The sequence below is a fragment of the Aquarana catesbeiana genome, linkage group LG01 (genome assembly GCF_042186555.1).
Source record: "Aquarana catesbeiana isolate 2022-GZ linkage group LG01, ASM4218655v1, whole genome shotgun sequence".
NCBI lineage: Eukaryota > Metazoa > Chordata > Amphibia > Anura > Ranidae > Aquarana > Aquarana catesbeiana.
Window position 1 is genome coordinate 49,659,555 of NC_133324.1, and position 16,023 is coordinate 49,675,577.

Below are 16,023 nucleotides of genomic sequence, written 5' to 3' on the forward strand. Positions count from 1 at the left end.
CCAGGGAAGGGCAGCATGCTGCAAGGATTAGAGTGTAAGCTATTTTGAGACAGAGATGGATGTGAATGGAGCTGTTTGTAGTTACATGTCAGGGCTATACAAATATGGCCAATAAATGGTGCTACTCTCATTTACTCCATTTCAAGTATCAAAATAAAGAAAAGCGCGTCCAATTTGCAGGTGATGCGTGATAAGAATCCGGCTGCGCGGTACACGGCGCAGATGGCCATGGGAGTATAATACAGAATCGGGAGCATTGTGATTTCTCAATATTTATTCAGCTGGAAGCAAAAAAAAAAAAAAAAAAAAAAAAGGGAATTAGCGCTTAGAAGAAGCTCGTTCATTTTATCAGTCCAAACACGGAGTACAATTAGATAGAAGCTATGGTAATTAATCCCCTCTATTGAAACATTAATCAAGCCCGTTATGTGAAACTATTTATTTTATACACACAAATCCAACATATAGATTGAACTCAAGCGTTACATGCTCGATGGGAAGGAGTCCCCGCCAGGCTGGCAAAAACTGTTATCATTGTCCATGGGGCTGGATTGTGAAAATTAGAACTGTGGCCCTCAAGGACCATTGACGTTTCTGGGGTAGTTTGGAAACTGGAGTTGTGGTGACAAGCTTAATAGGTAGTTTTATTCTTCTGAAAAGTAGGTGGACCTCTTCTATTAAAGGCAAAGTCCACCTAAAGCTGATATCTGAGTATTTAATAGATGCTTGAGAATGAAACACCCTGTCAGCCTCTCCTATCTCTTATGATTATTTTGGTGAGATCTCTGCACTGAGTTTCCAGGTCTGTACAACTGCTGTGCCCATTGTGATGGGTTCCCACCATCCTTGCACTTTGTTTCTTGGTCTGCATACCTGATGTTCCAATTATGGGGGGTTCCCACCCCCCCTCTGCTGAGTTCTCTGGTCTGTAGACCTGCGGTGCCCATTATGAGGGGATCCCACCGTATCTGTGCTGCGTACCCGGGCCTGTACGCCTGATGTGCCCATCATGAGGGGATCCCACCGTATCTGTGCTGCGTTCCCGGGCCTGTACGCCTGATGTGCCCATTATGAGTGGTTCCCACCATGCCTGTGCTGAGTTCTTGGGTCTGCACACCTGATGTGCCCATTATGAGGGGCTAACACCATACCTGTACTGAGTTCCTGGGTCTATACACCTGATGTGCCCATTATGAGGTGCTCCCACCATCCCTGTGTAGAGTTCCTGGGTCTGTACATCTGATGTGCCCATCATGAGGGGTCCCCACCATCCCTGTGCCGAGTTCCCAGGTCTGTACATCTGATGTGCCCATCATGAAGGGTTCCCACCATTCCTGTGCCGAGTTCCTGGGTCTGTACACCTGATGTGCCCGTCATGAGAGGTTCCCGTCATCCCTTTACTGAGTTCCTGGGTCTGTACACCTGATCTACTCATTATGAGGGGTTCCCAATAAGACTTATTTATAAAACTTTTGTCACACAAATGTTTGTACCTTGCATATGGTTACAAAGATAAACCTATTTTTGCCATTTTAGCTGATTGTTTGGCAGAGTCGGTCTATTTCGGTGAGTGCACATGTCTGCCTGACATCTGAATCCTGGCTCTGAGCAGGATGCGGGAACACATGTCATGTATGGAGCAGACAGACCTCTGATCACTCTGTCACACGGCTCTGCCTGGCGTCATCCTCTCCTTACATGCTGTGAGCTCAGCGAGCATATAATTGCTTGTTTATGGGGTTATGACTATATATAGAGGAAAAGAGGGATGGAGAGAAAGAGAGACGCGCACAGGAACAGAATGGAGTGTAGGACACACAGGGGGCTATTCGCATAAATGACCTCATGTGGTATTGTCCCCAGAGATGTAAGCAGAGGGGTCAGACAGGAATATGGGATTGTTGAGTTTTAGGTGAACAATGATGTCTTTATTGATTGTTTTTAATAGTAAGTAAGTAAGTAAAGAGAGAAATTAAAGCTATTTTTGGATCCAACAGTGAATCCAACAGTGAATTCTTAAAAGACCCTCTGCCTGTTTTTTTTGCAGTTATCTGTATCTCTGTTGATTTTTGTTTTCTCCCCGCTGAGTTGTGCACAGAGTGGACAGAGTGACTGATATCAGCACCATGGACAGAACACCTGATATCAGCACCATGGGCAGAGCATGTGATATCAGCACCATGGGCAGAGCATCTGATATCAGCACCATGGGCAGAGCATCTGATATCAGCACCATGGGCAGAGCATCTGATATCAGCACCATGGGCAGATCGTCTGATATCAGCACCATGGGCAGAGCATCTGATATCAGCACCATGGACAGATCGTCTGATATCAGCACCATGGGCAGAGCATCTGATATCAGCACCATGGGCAGAGCATCTGATATCAGCACCATGGGCAGAGCATCTGATATCAGCACCATGGGCAGAGCATCTGATATCAGCACCATGGGCAGAGCATTTGATATCAGCATCATGGGCAGATCGTCTGATATCAGCACCATGGGCAGATCGTCTGATATCAGCACCATGGGCAGAGCATCTGATATCGGCACCATGGACAGATCGTCTGATATCAGCACCATGGGCAGAGCATCTGATATCAGCACCATGGGCAGAGCATCTGATATCGGCACCATGGACAGATCGTCTGATATCAGCACCACGGGCAGAGCATCTGATATCAGCACCATGTGCAGAGCATCTGATATCGGCACCATGGACAGATCGTCTAATATCAGCACCATGGACAGAATACCTGATAGCAGCATCATTGACAGATCTCGTGATATCAGCACCATTGACAGATCTTCTGACATCAGCACCATGGACAGATCGCCTGATATCAGCACCATTGACAGTGCACCTGATAGCAGCATGGACAGATTGTCTGATATCAGCTCCATAGACAGAGCATCTGATATCAGCACCATCGGCACAATGTCTGATATCAGCACCATGGGCAGAGCGTCTGATATCAGCACCATGGACAGAGTGTCTGATATCAGCATCATGGACAGAACGTCTGATATCAGTCCCAATGAGCAGAACGTCTGATATCAGCACCATGGACAGAGCGTCTGATATCAGCACCATGGACAGAGCATCTGATATCAGCACCAATGAGCAGAGCATCTGATATCAGCACCATGGACAGAACGTCTGATATCAGCACCAATGAGCAGAGCATCTGATATCAGCACCATGGACAGAACGTCTGATATCAGCACCAATGAGCAGAACGTCTGATATCAGCACCATGGACAGAGCATCTGATATCAGCACCATTGACAGAACGTCTGATATCAGCACCATGGACAGAACGTCTGATATCAGCACCAATGAGCAGAACGTCTGATATCAGCACCATGGACAGAGCGTCTGATATCAGCACCATGGAAAGAGCATCTGATATCAGCACCAATGAGCAGAGCATCTGATATCAGCACCATGGACAGAACGTCTGATATCAGCACCAATGAGCAGAACGTCTGATATCAGCACCATGGACAGAGCGTCTGATATCAGCACCATGGACCGTGAAAAGGATGGAAAAAGAAAAGAAAGAAAGAAAGACAGGGAGAAGGGAAGGGAAGAAGAAAGGGAGGAATGAGGGGAAGAAGGAGGGAAGGAAGGAACAGAGAGAGAGAGAGAGAGAGAGGGAGAGTAAAGAAGAAAGGAAGATAAGAAAATGAAAGGAAGGTAAGAAAAAGAAAAAAAGAAAGAAAGATAATAAAAGGGAGGGAGGGAAAGAGGAAAGGAAAGCAGAAAGAAAGAAATGAAGGAAGAGAGGGAAGGAAAAAGGTGAAGGATGGAAGCAGGGAAGGAAGAAAAGAGAGGAAGAAAGAAAGAAAGAAAGAAAGAAAGAAAGAAAGAAAGAAAGAAAGAAAGAAAGAAAGAAAGAAGGAAGGAAAGAAAGAAAGAAGGAAGGAAAGAAAGAAAGAAAGAAAGAAAGAAAGAAAGAAAGAAAGAAAGAAAGAAAGAAAGAAAGAAAGAAAGAAAGAAAGAAAGAAAGAAAGAAAGAAAAAAAGAAAGAAAAAAAGAAAGAAAGGGAAGGGGAGAGGAAGGGCAGAGGAAGAGAAGAAAAGGGTCAAAGGAAGGGAAACTAGGAAGGAGGATCCTCAGGTCATAGAAGTTTTAATGTACAGTGTCAGTTCTCATTTCACGCTCTTTAAACGGTTTGGTTCACACCATATCCCCTTTCACCAGCCCCAGATCCCTCAGTTGTGAAGAGTGTAAATGGGCCACAGAGATCCTAGGAGCCTCTCTAAATCCTGGAGCCCATATGGCCCCCTGGAGTCCAGACCACACAATAATAGTCTCATTTAAGATTTGATCATGGGCCATCTTTCCCAATGAGTGCAGCAAGGGGATGAAAGGAGCGGCTCACCATCTGCCGGAGGAAACAATGGTAATATCGGCTGTGTGGCTGCATCTGGTAAGGGGAGGCTGAGCCAGGAACGCAGAGCACAGACAATGCCCAGAACACTTTGTGTGCTGCAAAGGCTTATGTGTGTAGCACTTCAAAAAATGTTGGTCACCCCATTTAAAGAGCACCGGTGTACTTACAGGTGAAGGTTTTACCGTAGAATGGTGTGATCCTGAGACTACAAAATAATTTCAATAATCACCCTTACCTCTAAGGAGTCTACAGAAGAGATGGTGACATGGAAACCCAGAACTTCCCATTTCATTACTCTATTACAACATGGTGCTTCTAACTGTTTAAAGTTCTGCCTGTACTGGTAGCTACTGCACCCCCTCCCCATTTATTGTATGGGTGACACGGGACAGGAAGTAAAGGAGAATTTTCTCAGTGGGGTCACAGACAGAAAAACAAAATGGAAAAAAAATGTAAATCTTTCTCCTGTATAGCCAAATCTTTCTCCCTGTAGGCATGGCAGGAAAGAAGAAAAGAAAAAGGAAGGAAAAAGTAAAGGAAAGAAGGAAGTGATCACTGATAGTGTCACTTTAAATCTGAACTCCAGGCAAAAAGCTAAACACACAGAAGAGTTACATATATACATAAGCACATAAATACTGCAGCACACTTGACTGGCTACTGGCGCTGCTTCTCCCTCCCCCAGTCCGAGCTCTGCTCTACATGGGCTGCAAGAGGATGAAATCGAGTCAGATTAAATTACTTGCATTAAAAATGCATTTAATCATATATAACAAAGAGTTTGAAGATTTCTGAACTGGCTACAGCTGTAATGTTATGGTGTCATTGTAGCTGCCAGGAATGCTTAACAGAATTCTTCCATAACAAGGTCGTATAAGTGCTCGGCATGCAGCTTTATTGTACGGATCACGCTGCTTAGCAATAACATATAGGATGTAGGTCTGCGTAACTTATCTCCCCCCTGTGTAACGTAACCCTCCATCCCTCACATAGGTCGGACCCAGTGTGAGTTATATAGCTATTATATTATAAGCAGGCTTGATGAAGAGCCCCCATGGACTGTATATCCTCTGAACACGCTTATTCCCTTGTAAATTTGCAGGGTTTGGGAGGGGGTGAGGGGAGACTATAGAGGAGATTTGGCAGAATTACAGTGTCTTGGTGCTCTCGGCGCTGCAGGAGACCCGCTGCATGAAGAACATATACGGAATGGAGTCATACGCTGCAAGATCATGTTTATTGCTTAATAACTGTGTTTCTGGGAGATAAAATTGGACAAAAAGGTTCAAATCGAATGCTGTTAATGTAGAATTGGCACGGAAAATGAGCCAGTCCTTGGGGTACTAAAAGACTCAGCTTAGCCAAGGCTGGTTGGGTATAATTGTGAGACCTTGGCCTGAAATAACACCTTTCCGTATGTGTTTTCTTGCACTTTTTTATCTTCTTATGTGCATTATGAAAAGTCATTCATATCCATGCACTGCTATTGTCATCTATAAGTCCTAAATGCAGCAAACGGTCAACAACATCACGCAGATGTAGACTAGCACCATTTAAACCTGGGGTCCCTCTACACTTCTGGAGAACATTTTGTGGTGTATGTAAGCATGCACATTAAGGTGTAGTATTTTGTGCATCAATGTGCATTCCATGAAGGCAGCCCATTCCTTTTAAACAGTTAAAAGTAAAAAGGGATGAAATCAAACTAAACCATACACTAAGGTCAAATAATTATTTAATGGCAGTCAATAAAATATGATACACTTTTATAAAATATATGTACTGTAGTGCTTTCCGGCGGTTCCTTTCCGGCATGGCACCAATGATCGTTTTAGATGTCTGTATTTCTCATCATGCACGGTTTGAATTTTGGCCGATTCCCACTGAATCAGCTGAAACTCAAGCCTTAGGTGACTGAGTTGGCACTGCCTGGCTTGACAAACTTTGACGGAGTTGGGCGGAAAATTCTTTCTCAGCCTACTAGTGACTGCAGCCTACTAGTGACTGCAGCCAACACAATAGTCAGCATGGGAGAGTCCTTCATCAATACACTTTAGTGTGGCTGGAGGAGCTCAGTGATACCACTTGTTCAGCCTGAGAGGCTATGTGTGTATGGCTAGCCAAAAGTCCTGTTCACACTTATGCGACATGGCAACACACTTGTTGCTGATGAGTATGATGGCATGTGTACTCTGGTGTCATTTATTCTTAATGGTACCCTAAATGCACACCAGCCAACGCACTAGCCAATGCAGGTGCGCTAAAACCCACAGTGCAAGGAAACTTCTTTTTAAAGAACACCAGTGCGTTTATAGCCACTTCTTTTGTGTGATTGTAGTGTGTAGGGCAGCTCATTAAAATGAATGAGCTGCCCAAAAGACGACACACCTAAATGTACACAAACTAAAAAAAACTTTAGGTGCATTGTCGCACCTGGATAGGTGTGAATAGAGCCTAAGACCAGCATTGTAATGGGGGGATTTTTCCCACAGAACACCAATTTAAGGGGCATTATTTTACCCATTATTTATTTTAGCAGGGGGTTTCCTGTGACCTAAAAATCATTTTAAGGGTTCTTTTGGGGTAAAAAGGTTGAGAAAGGTTGCTCTACGTGATACCAGTTTTGAAGGCCCCATAAAAGTAAACTATGGTAAAAAATGTGACACCTGTCTACAAGGCACCGAGTTATCCATGCCAAATACTAGAAGTAAAGGAAAAAAAGAAAGAAAAAATCTATCCTGGAATACGATGTCATTACAAGCGCCAAACTGGCAATATTTGTACAATTTGTACAACCTCCCAAGCTAGCTTACTTGTCTCTTGTAAAAACGTTACCTTCGCTAAATCTTTTTAGTCACCTTTTTATCTTTAAACTGACTACAACGTCTTGGACTGAATCAGGTATGCAGCAGCTCCCAAAGCACTCCTGTTAAATCGATGGGTAACTACCACCACTGTAATGGGGACATTCTTCCCATGGACCCCCAATGCAAGGGACATTATTCCCCCTATGAATTTATTTTAGTCGTGTTCCCTGGGACCTGAAAATTATTTCAGGAGTTTCCATTGGTGTACAAAAGTTGAGGAGGACAGCTCTAGATAACACAGGTTTTGAAGGCACCATAAAGATAAAAGGTGGTAAAATATTTGGCACCTGTCTACCAGGCACCAAATTATTGATGCCAAAGGCTAGAGATGGCAGAGAAAAAAAACCCAAGCTCCAACCGTCAATATGCTGTCATTAGAAGCCTCAAATCAGCAATATTTGTACAATTTGTCAAAACTTCCAAACTTCCAATTCTAAATTGCTCTTGTTAAATCAATGGGTAACCACCATTGTAATGGGGGCATTCTGCCCACTGACCACCACTGTAATGGGGGCATTCTTCCCACTGGCCACCACTGTAACGGGGGCATTCTTCTCACTGACCACCAATATAACGGGCACTATTACCTCGCCCGTGAATATATTTTAGTAGGAGTTCCCTGAGACCTGAAAATTATTTTCAGGGTTCAAGGGTTTCAAGGGTTCAAGGGTTTCAAGGGTTCGTCAGGGGTAAAAAGGTTGAGAAAGGTTGCTCTAGGTCAGGGGTCTCCAAACTTTCTAAGCAAAGGTCCAGTTTACTGTCCTTCAAACTTTAAGGGGGCTAGACTGTGGTCAGTGGGGCTAGAAATTGTCCTGGCATCAATCGGGAATAAACAATGCCCCATCTTTAATATTAATGGGAGGAATTGGTGCCAGTGGTAGGAATTATGCCCCATTGTTGGTGTCAGTTGGAGGAATAGTGCCTCGAGGGTTGGATAAAGGCAAGCAAAGGGCCGCAGTTTGGAGACCTTTGGTTTAGTACATGGTAAAATATCTAAAAGGCACCAAATTTTTTCTGTCAAAATCTCAAAAAGGCAGAAAGAAAAACAACGGTGCTCCAACAGCCCTGCAATATGTTGTCATTACACGCGCCAAATCGGCAATATTTGTACAATTTGTCAGAACTCCCAAGCAAGCGTACTCTTCTCTTGTAAAAATGTTATCTTTTTATCTTTCTAGTTCCTTTTTATCATAAACTGACTACAAAGTCTTGGTCAGATACAGGTATGCCCCAGGCCCCAAAGCGTTTCTGCTTAATCGATGGGCAACTACAAACCGTTAAAAGAAGTTTTAAATCCACAAATCAGAAAAGGAGCTCAGAAGTCCAATATTTACAGCTGCCTCTCTATTTTATTTTTTTTTTTTCCAGCTGAACGAGAACACTATCTTAATTACAAATTTGTTTTGGACACCAGCTGTTAGTAAAACATCCTCAGGCAGATTTTCCCTGCGAACCGGTTGCTGATGAATATTCTCTTTTAAATTAAGGACCCTAAGTGTGGCTGGTGGGAGGAGCAGGGAGCCGTGGCCCATGAAAGGTGTGCAAAAGCTCCAAAGTCTGACATCTAACGGGCTGCTTTTAAGGCGAGAGCCTGGCAGTAGATGAAAGATTCCCTCACGCTCTTGAAGTTGCATTGAGTCTACACAACAAATATTGGTCGGTAGAATGTAAAGGATGTAACGGGTTGGAAAAGGCTTTCAAAAGTTTATTTTATTCAGGGCTAAAACGAAACGCGTGGCATTCACACAGCGGAATATTTAATAGACGTCTATCAAGTGAGACAGTCAAAATGGACATTCAATTGTATTTGCAATAATGGAGGTTTTAATTAAAGCAATGTTCACCAAACATTCCCAATGACAACTCTAATGCCATGTACCCACGGTCGGACATTGATCGGGCATTCCGACAACAAAATCCATGGATTTTTTCCGACGGATGTTGGCTCAAACTTGTCTTGCATACACACGGTCACACAAAGTTGTCGGAAAATCCGATCGTTCTGAATGCGGTGACGTAAAACACATACGTCGGGACTATAAATGGGGCAGTAGCCAATAGCTTTTGTTTCTTAATTTATTCTGAGCATGCGTGGCACTTTGTGCGTCGGATTTGTGTACACACGATCGAAGTTTGTTGTCGGAAAACTTTATAGCAAGCTCTCAAACTTTGTGTGTCGGAAATTCCTATGGAAAATGTGTGATGGAGCCTACACACAAATTTCCGACAGCAAGGTCCTATCACACATTTTCCATCGGAAAATCCTATCGTGTGTACAGGGAATAACAGGTTTATAGCATTTTAAGTTAAATACGGTACTTAAAAAAAATTGAATCAGAAATAAATTATTTTTTATGGTTTTACTGGTTGTCATGCGATGGCAAAGCCTCCATGTGTCTCAGTTTTTGGGGGGAGACTATCAAAGAGCCTAGGGGGGTATTTGCTAAAACTGGAGATTGCAAAATCTAGTGCAGCTCTGCATAGCTCCAAATCATCTTCTAGGTTTTAATGTCAAAGCTTAATTGAACAAGGTGAAGTTAGAAGCTGATTGGCTGCCATGCACAGCTGCACCAGATTCTGAGTGCTCCAGTTTTAGTAAGGCTCCATTCACACTTCTATGACTCCAAAGTTGCGCCAACTTTGGAGTGCAACCTTGGTGCAACTTTATCGTAACTTTGAGGCAACTTTGGATGGGTGCAAAACTAGGATACGACCTTGGCTTTGACCAGTGACAATGGTCAACTGTTGCACAACTGTTGCATTATATAACATTCAGGTATGACTTTAATGCAACTTCTGAGGGTTAACATTGAAGTCTATAGCCCTCATGTTGCATGAAAGTGGGACCAAAGTAGTGCATGAACTACTTTGACGTCGCTGCAACTTTATGTCGCCCATATATGAATGGTTATCATTGCAAAGCATGGGGAATGACTTATCATGCAACTTTGATGTTCAAAGTTGCATGACAAGTCAAACAAGTTTGAGTGGGGCTTTAATCTCCCCTTATGTCTTGCATGTGAGCTTAGTTGCATTTACATAAAAAGACGTGTAGACATGCCCCATCAGTATGCAGACATAATGAAACTGGGAAAGCTTCTGGGTGCCGACAATGCTTGGAGGAATATTGACCTAAATGGAATCTACACGGTGTTGTCAGCCCAACACCAGAAATCAATTACAAAGAAGGAAATGGCAGGATCTACAGGTAACTGAAGCATGAGTATGTTATGATTGTATATAAAGTATATTAAACTATTCACAGAACATTTTTTTGCCTGGACAAAGACCTTAAATCAGAACTTCAGAATAATAACAAAAAAAAAACAAAAAACAGAAAACGAGACCAGTCCCTTCTTACATACACTTAAAAAAAAACCCAAAACTTCCATATATACCCTAAATTAGGACTGTGGCCAAACTATGAACATATTTATAGATATTTAAATGTTTATAGATCCTTAATAAGCAGCTAACAAGCTTTAAACAACCCCCCACTGACCTTTGTAGGTGCAGGCACTGCAGAGCAATTCATTCTCATAGTTCACAAGACAAGCATTCGAGTAGTCCAAGCCAGATCTCAGCACTCTGTTCTCTCCTCTTTCTCTGCACCAGATTCCAAGGCTGGCAGGCTGCCAAGTCCCTGCTGGGTGGGGGGGAGCAGAATTAATTGAGCAGTTGAAAATGAAAGTGAAACTGTTTTGCTGTCAACTTTGAGAATGTATTACTCCACAGTGCCTGCAACTACAGAGGTCGGTGAGGACATGTTTTAAAGCATATTTTCTGCATTTTAAGAATATGTAAACATGTTACTGTCCATAGTCTGGTTACAGTTCTACTTCAAAAACCTGGTGTATTCTAACTACTCCACAGTGCCTGCAACTACAGAGGTCAGCAAGGACTTGTTTTAAAGAATATTTTCTGCATTTTAAGATTATGTAAACATTTTACTGTCTGGTTACAGTTCTACTTCAACAACCTGGTGTCTTCTGGCCAGTCACGTGATGTCTTTGGGTCTTTCTCTTCTTACTGCAGTAGCAGCATTAATCAGTACTGTTGACACCAGCACTACTTTGCAGTATTATACCGAGAGCCCAAGTCAACATGAGGGCACATACTGGCCTGGGCTCACAGGAGGTAGCTCAACTGAGCACAAGAAGATCTAGACCACAAAGCAATGGGTGTGCAGGTGACAGTGCCAGGGAGCAGGTGAATTTTGCAGTGATTTTTTTTTTACAGTTCTGGGCTATATATATGTGCTTTAACTATGAAGGGCAAAGTTTACATTAAAGCCCACACCAGCTTAGAGATTTACCCTCAGGCGGTTGCTTTTCCCTCAAAGAAAATCACAACCCACCCACTCCACTCTTCACTTCTGGCAGCCAGCCCGCTTCCAGGTGGAATGATAGCCAACGACATTCACCCCACTGCCTATGAGGTCAGACTGTCACGGGCACACATTATCATGTGACCTGGGCTTGCCAAAGATTTCCTAAGCCAGCACCCACAGTAATGATGACTGTCCCCCACTGTCACAGGAGTCAAAGAGATAGGATTCCACTTGTCACATGACCGGGCAGAAAACATGTAGATTTTATGTATGTATGTATGCCAAAAATGTTTTCATATTTACTGCAAGGGAAGAGGGCATCCTGGGGAGATTGGTTGTAGGGAGTGGATGAGTGGAGGGATAATGCCCTAAATTGGAGTTGGGCTTTTGCGCCAGGGAAACACCCACACATAAACCAAAAAGGACCAACATGTTCATTCACTTGCCCTAACAAATGTGCCGACTGGCCATGATATTACAGTGGCCAGTCATAAAATGGTTAACATTATTCTTACTAAATTTTCTCTAGGTTCCAGACCTCTCAGGAATCTGCTCTGTGTACATTGTTGGTGGTGTTTGGGATCCTCAGCTTTCTCAAAATTCTGGGAGAAGGCCACAGTGCCATCAAACTTGACATGACAAGGTCATGAAGGAAATTGGGTGGGTAAAGATGAGTATTTTTCACTTTTTTTGCCCCATTTTTTTCCCCTTAAACATTTTTTTTTATTTTTATTCGGGGGTGGGTGGGGGTTATCTAACCTGTAAGTGGACTTTGTATTTTTATGTAAGGTCCACGTTCATTTGGTTGTTGAGGCAAAATAGTGCACTTGAAACGGTAATAAAGTATTGAGTAAAATGGCTCCTTACTCTAAAGCAGACTACAGCCACTGGTTGCCGTACACTCATTGGCTTGTTATCTTGAATTTCCATGTTCAAATAGATGTTGTTGGCTTCTAAAACACTTGGTGTTCCATTCCTGTCATTCCTACATTTTCCAGGGTTTTATTGCTGTCTTTTTCCACTCATCTCACTCAATGGTCACAAAGGAAAGCATTTTGGTTACTTTAACTCTCCAATCAACATTAAAGTGTTAGTAAAGTCTTCCATTACACTTGTACCTACAGGTAAGCTTATAATAAGGCTTACCTGTAGGCAGTGGCATCGCTAGGGGGTGGCTTTTAGGGCTATAGCCCCGAATCTGGGGCCCATAGCCCCGAGTCTCTGCAGGGGTCCCCAAGGGGAGGAGAGGCTCTCTGGGGACCCTGATGTAAGTGGGAGGCTCTCTGGGGACCCTGATGCAAGGGGAGGCTCTCTGGGGACCCTGATTTTAAGGGGGAGGCTCTCTGGGGACCCTGATTTAAGGGGTAGGCTCTCTGGGGACCCTAATGTAAAGGAGGCTCTCTGGGAACCCTGATGTAAGTGGGAGGCTCTTTGGGGACCCTGATGCAAGGGGAGGCTCTCTGGGGACTCTGATGTAAGGAGGAGGCTCTCTGGGGATCCTGATGTAAGCGAGGGCTCTCTGGGGACCATGATGTAAGGGGGGCTCTCTGGGGACCCTGATGTAAGGGGGGCTCTCTGGGGACCCTGATGTAAGTGGAGGGCTCTCTGGGGATATATACACACACACATGTATATTACTGTATATACATGTGTATGCCAAGTCCAAGCGTACTGTATGACTTTCTTTACTACACTGCTATGGGCACTAGCCCCAGATCTTTTGTAGACCTAGCAACTCCCCTGCCTGTAGGTACTGTGAAAGTCCATTTAGGAGATACTGATATGGGTGCATGCACAGTAGCTCTGCATTTAGAGGACACAGAGTGTGCACATCAATGCAAGGAGCACTGTGTTGAGATCATGACTTGGGTGTGCATGTGTGGGAGTGACCGCATCGTGGTCTGGCCATTCAAACAGCTGGAGAGTTCAAATCTGGAAGTTATATTAGCACACTACGGCATAATCACAGCAGCCCTTTACCATGTGATCAGCTGTGTCCAGTTACAGCTGATCACATGTAATCCTGTGACAGCACACATTTACACTGACAATCAGTGCCCTGGTTATCAGTGCAGCCTCATCAGTGCCAATCAGTGTCCATCAGTGCTGCCTATCAGTGCAGCCTCATCAGTGCCCATTAATGTATCTTATCAGTGCCAATCAGTGCCACCTCATCAGTGCCCATCAGTTTCGCCTCATCAGTGCCACCTCAATCAGTGGCGCCTCATTAGTGCCCATCATTGCCCATCAGCATAGCCTATTAGTGCACATCAGTGCAGCCTCAACACCGCACATCAGTGCAGCCCCATCAGTGCCAATCAGTGTCCATCAGTGCTGCCTATCAGTGCCCATTAGTGTAGCTTATCAGTGCCTCATCAGTGCCCATCAGTTTCGCCTCATCAGTGCCACCTCACAAGTGCCCATCAGTGGCGCCTCATTAGTGCCCATCAGCTTAGCCTATTAGTGCCCATCAGCATAGCTTATCACTGCCCATCAGTGCAGCCTCAACACCACACATCAGTGCAGCCACATCAGTGCCCATCATTACAGCCTATCAGTGACCATCAGTGCGGCCTCATCAGCGCACATCAGAGAAGAAGAAAAAATAAATAAAAATTACTTATTTGCAAAACTTTATAACAGAAATGAAGAAAAACTTTTTTTTTCTAATTTTTTGGTCTTTTTGCTAAAAAAACAAAAAAAACCCGAAAGGTGATTAAATACCAATAAAAAAAAGAGCTCCATCTATCTAAAAATAATGATACAAATTTCATATGGGCATAGTGTTGTATGACCGCACAAATGTCATTCAGTGTGACATCACTAAAAGCTGAAAATTGGCCTGGGCAGGAAGGGGGTGAAAGTGCCTGGTATAGAAGTGCTTATATTTACTTGTTTTAAAACTTTTTTTGCAGTTGCTTCCTGCTTTCTGGCATAGGCCAAAATGATGTCATACATCCCAAAAGCCTTCATGGAATGAGGGGAGGAGAGGCTTTCTCAGCTAAGCTCATCCTCCTGCCTTCATGCCTGAGCTAAGGGAAGATGGGTTCCAGAAAGTGAATGCTACATAGATCATCTGTCCTTACTCTAGATGGCAGCAGCTAGAAATGCTAGGAGGTTGATTTCTCAACAAAATGAAGCAGGGGTCTCCAAACTTTTGCCAGTGGGAACAGAAAATGTCCCGGCATAGGTAGGCATAAATAATGCTTCATCATTGGTTTGAATGGAAGGAATAGTGCCCTATTGTTGGTATCAATGGGAAGAATAGTTCCCCCTTCAATGCTGTCATTCGGAGGAATAGTGCTCCATTGTTGGTGTCAGTGGGAGGAATAGTGCCCCATTGATGGTGTCAGTGGGAGAAATAGTGCCCCATTGATGGTGTCAGTGGGAGGAATAGTGCCCCATTGATGGTGTCAGTGGGAGGAATAGTGCCCCATTGATGGTGTCAGTGGGAAGAATAGTGCCCCATTGATGGTGTCAGTGGGTGGAATAGTGCACCATTGATGGTGTCAGTGGGAGGAATAGTGCCCCATTGATGGTGTCAGTGGGAGGAATAGTGCCCCATTGATGGTGTCAGTGGGAGAAATAGTGCCCCATTGATGGTGTCAGTGGGAGGAATAGTGCCCCATTGATGGTGTCAGTGGGAGGAATAGTGCCCCATTGATGGTGTCAGTGGGAGGAATAGTGCCCCATTGATGGTGTCAGTGGGAGGAATAGTGCCCCATTGATGGTGTCAGTGGGAAGAATAGTGCCCCATTGATGGTGTCAGTTTGGCCCCGGGCTGCAGTTTGGAGATCACTGAAATAAAGCCTGGAGCAGCAGAGGGATGGGTGAGCTTGCTTTGTATATAGAAAAATGAATTAAATGGCATTTTCAGTTTGTGGTGCTCAAATACTGTTAAGTTCCCCTTTAACTTCAACTGAGAATAATGGAATGGTCTCATTTGATGAAGGGTGCCCAAACTTTTGCAGACAGATGCAGACAGATCAATATACCTAACACGAAATTTCGTCAAAGAGAGACGTGACAGACAGCGTAGCAAATAAATCTTCCATCCCACCATCGTAGAAGACGCACGCAATACAGAAAGGCGGAATAATCTGTGCATCCGGCTCTCTATATAGCCCACACTATTAATAGAATGCTCTCTCTCTCTCCGCTGACGGTACCTTGTCTCTTGCTCTATATTTGATGGCATTCAGAAGTGCAGCCAGGCGTGTGATGACAGAGGAGAGGAGCCGGGGCTATCGCTGCCGCTCCATACTCCACCATGGTGCGCACATGTCAGCTCTCAAGTGATAAATCCATCTTTTGCCTGTCACTGTCACGCTGAACCTCAGACGGAGGGAGATGGGCCTGTCAGCTCGCCTCCCTGTAACTCCCACATCGTTTCTCCACCACTGGCCTGTTACCTTAATTAAC

At 44.1% G+C, this 16,023-nt stretch overlaps 1 protein-coding gene across 22 annotated transcripts in view; it reads right to left on the reverse strand.

Moving 5' to 3' along the window:
- Nucleotides 1–16,023, reverse strand: part of CELF4 (CUGBP Elav-like family member 4) — a 1,454,628-nt gene that overhangs the window by 351,280 nt on the left and 1,087,325 nt on the right. For 11 of the 22 annotated variants that reach the window (XR_012242761.1, XM_073618612.1, XM_073618635.1 and 8 more), the window contains exon 4: nt 10,774–10,917. The exons of the other annotated variants lie outside the window; for them this stretch is intronic. Coding sequence is in view for 10 of the 11 variants with exons in the window: in XM_073618612.1 (XP_073474713.1) it covers nt 10,774–10,917 (144 nt within the window). In the remaining variant the exon portion in view is untranslated. The remainder of the gene's footprint in view (nt 1–10,773; nt 10,918–16,023) is intronic. 22 annotated transcript variants of the gene reach the window in all.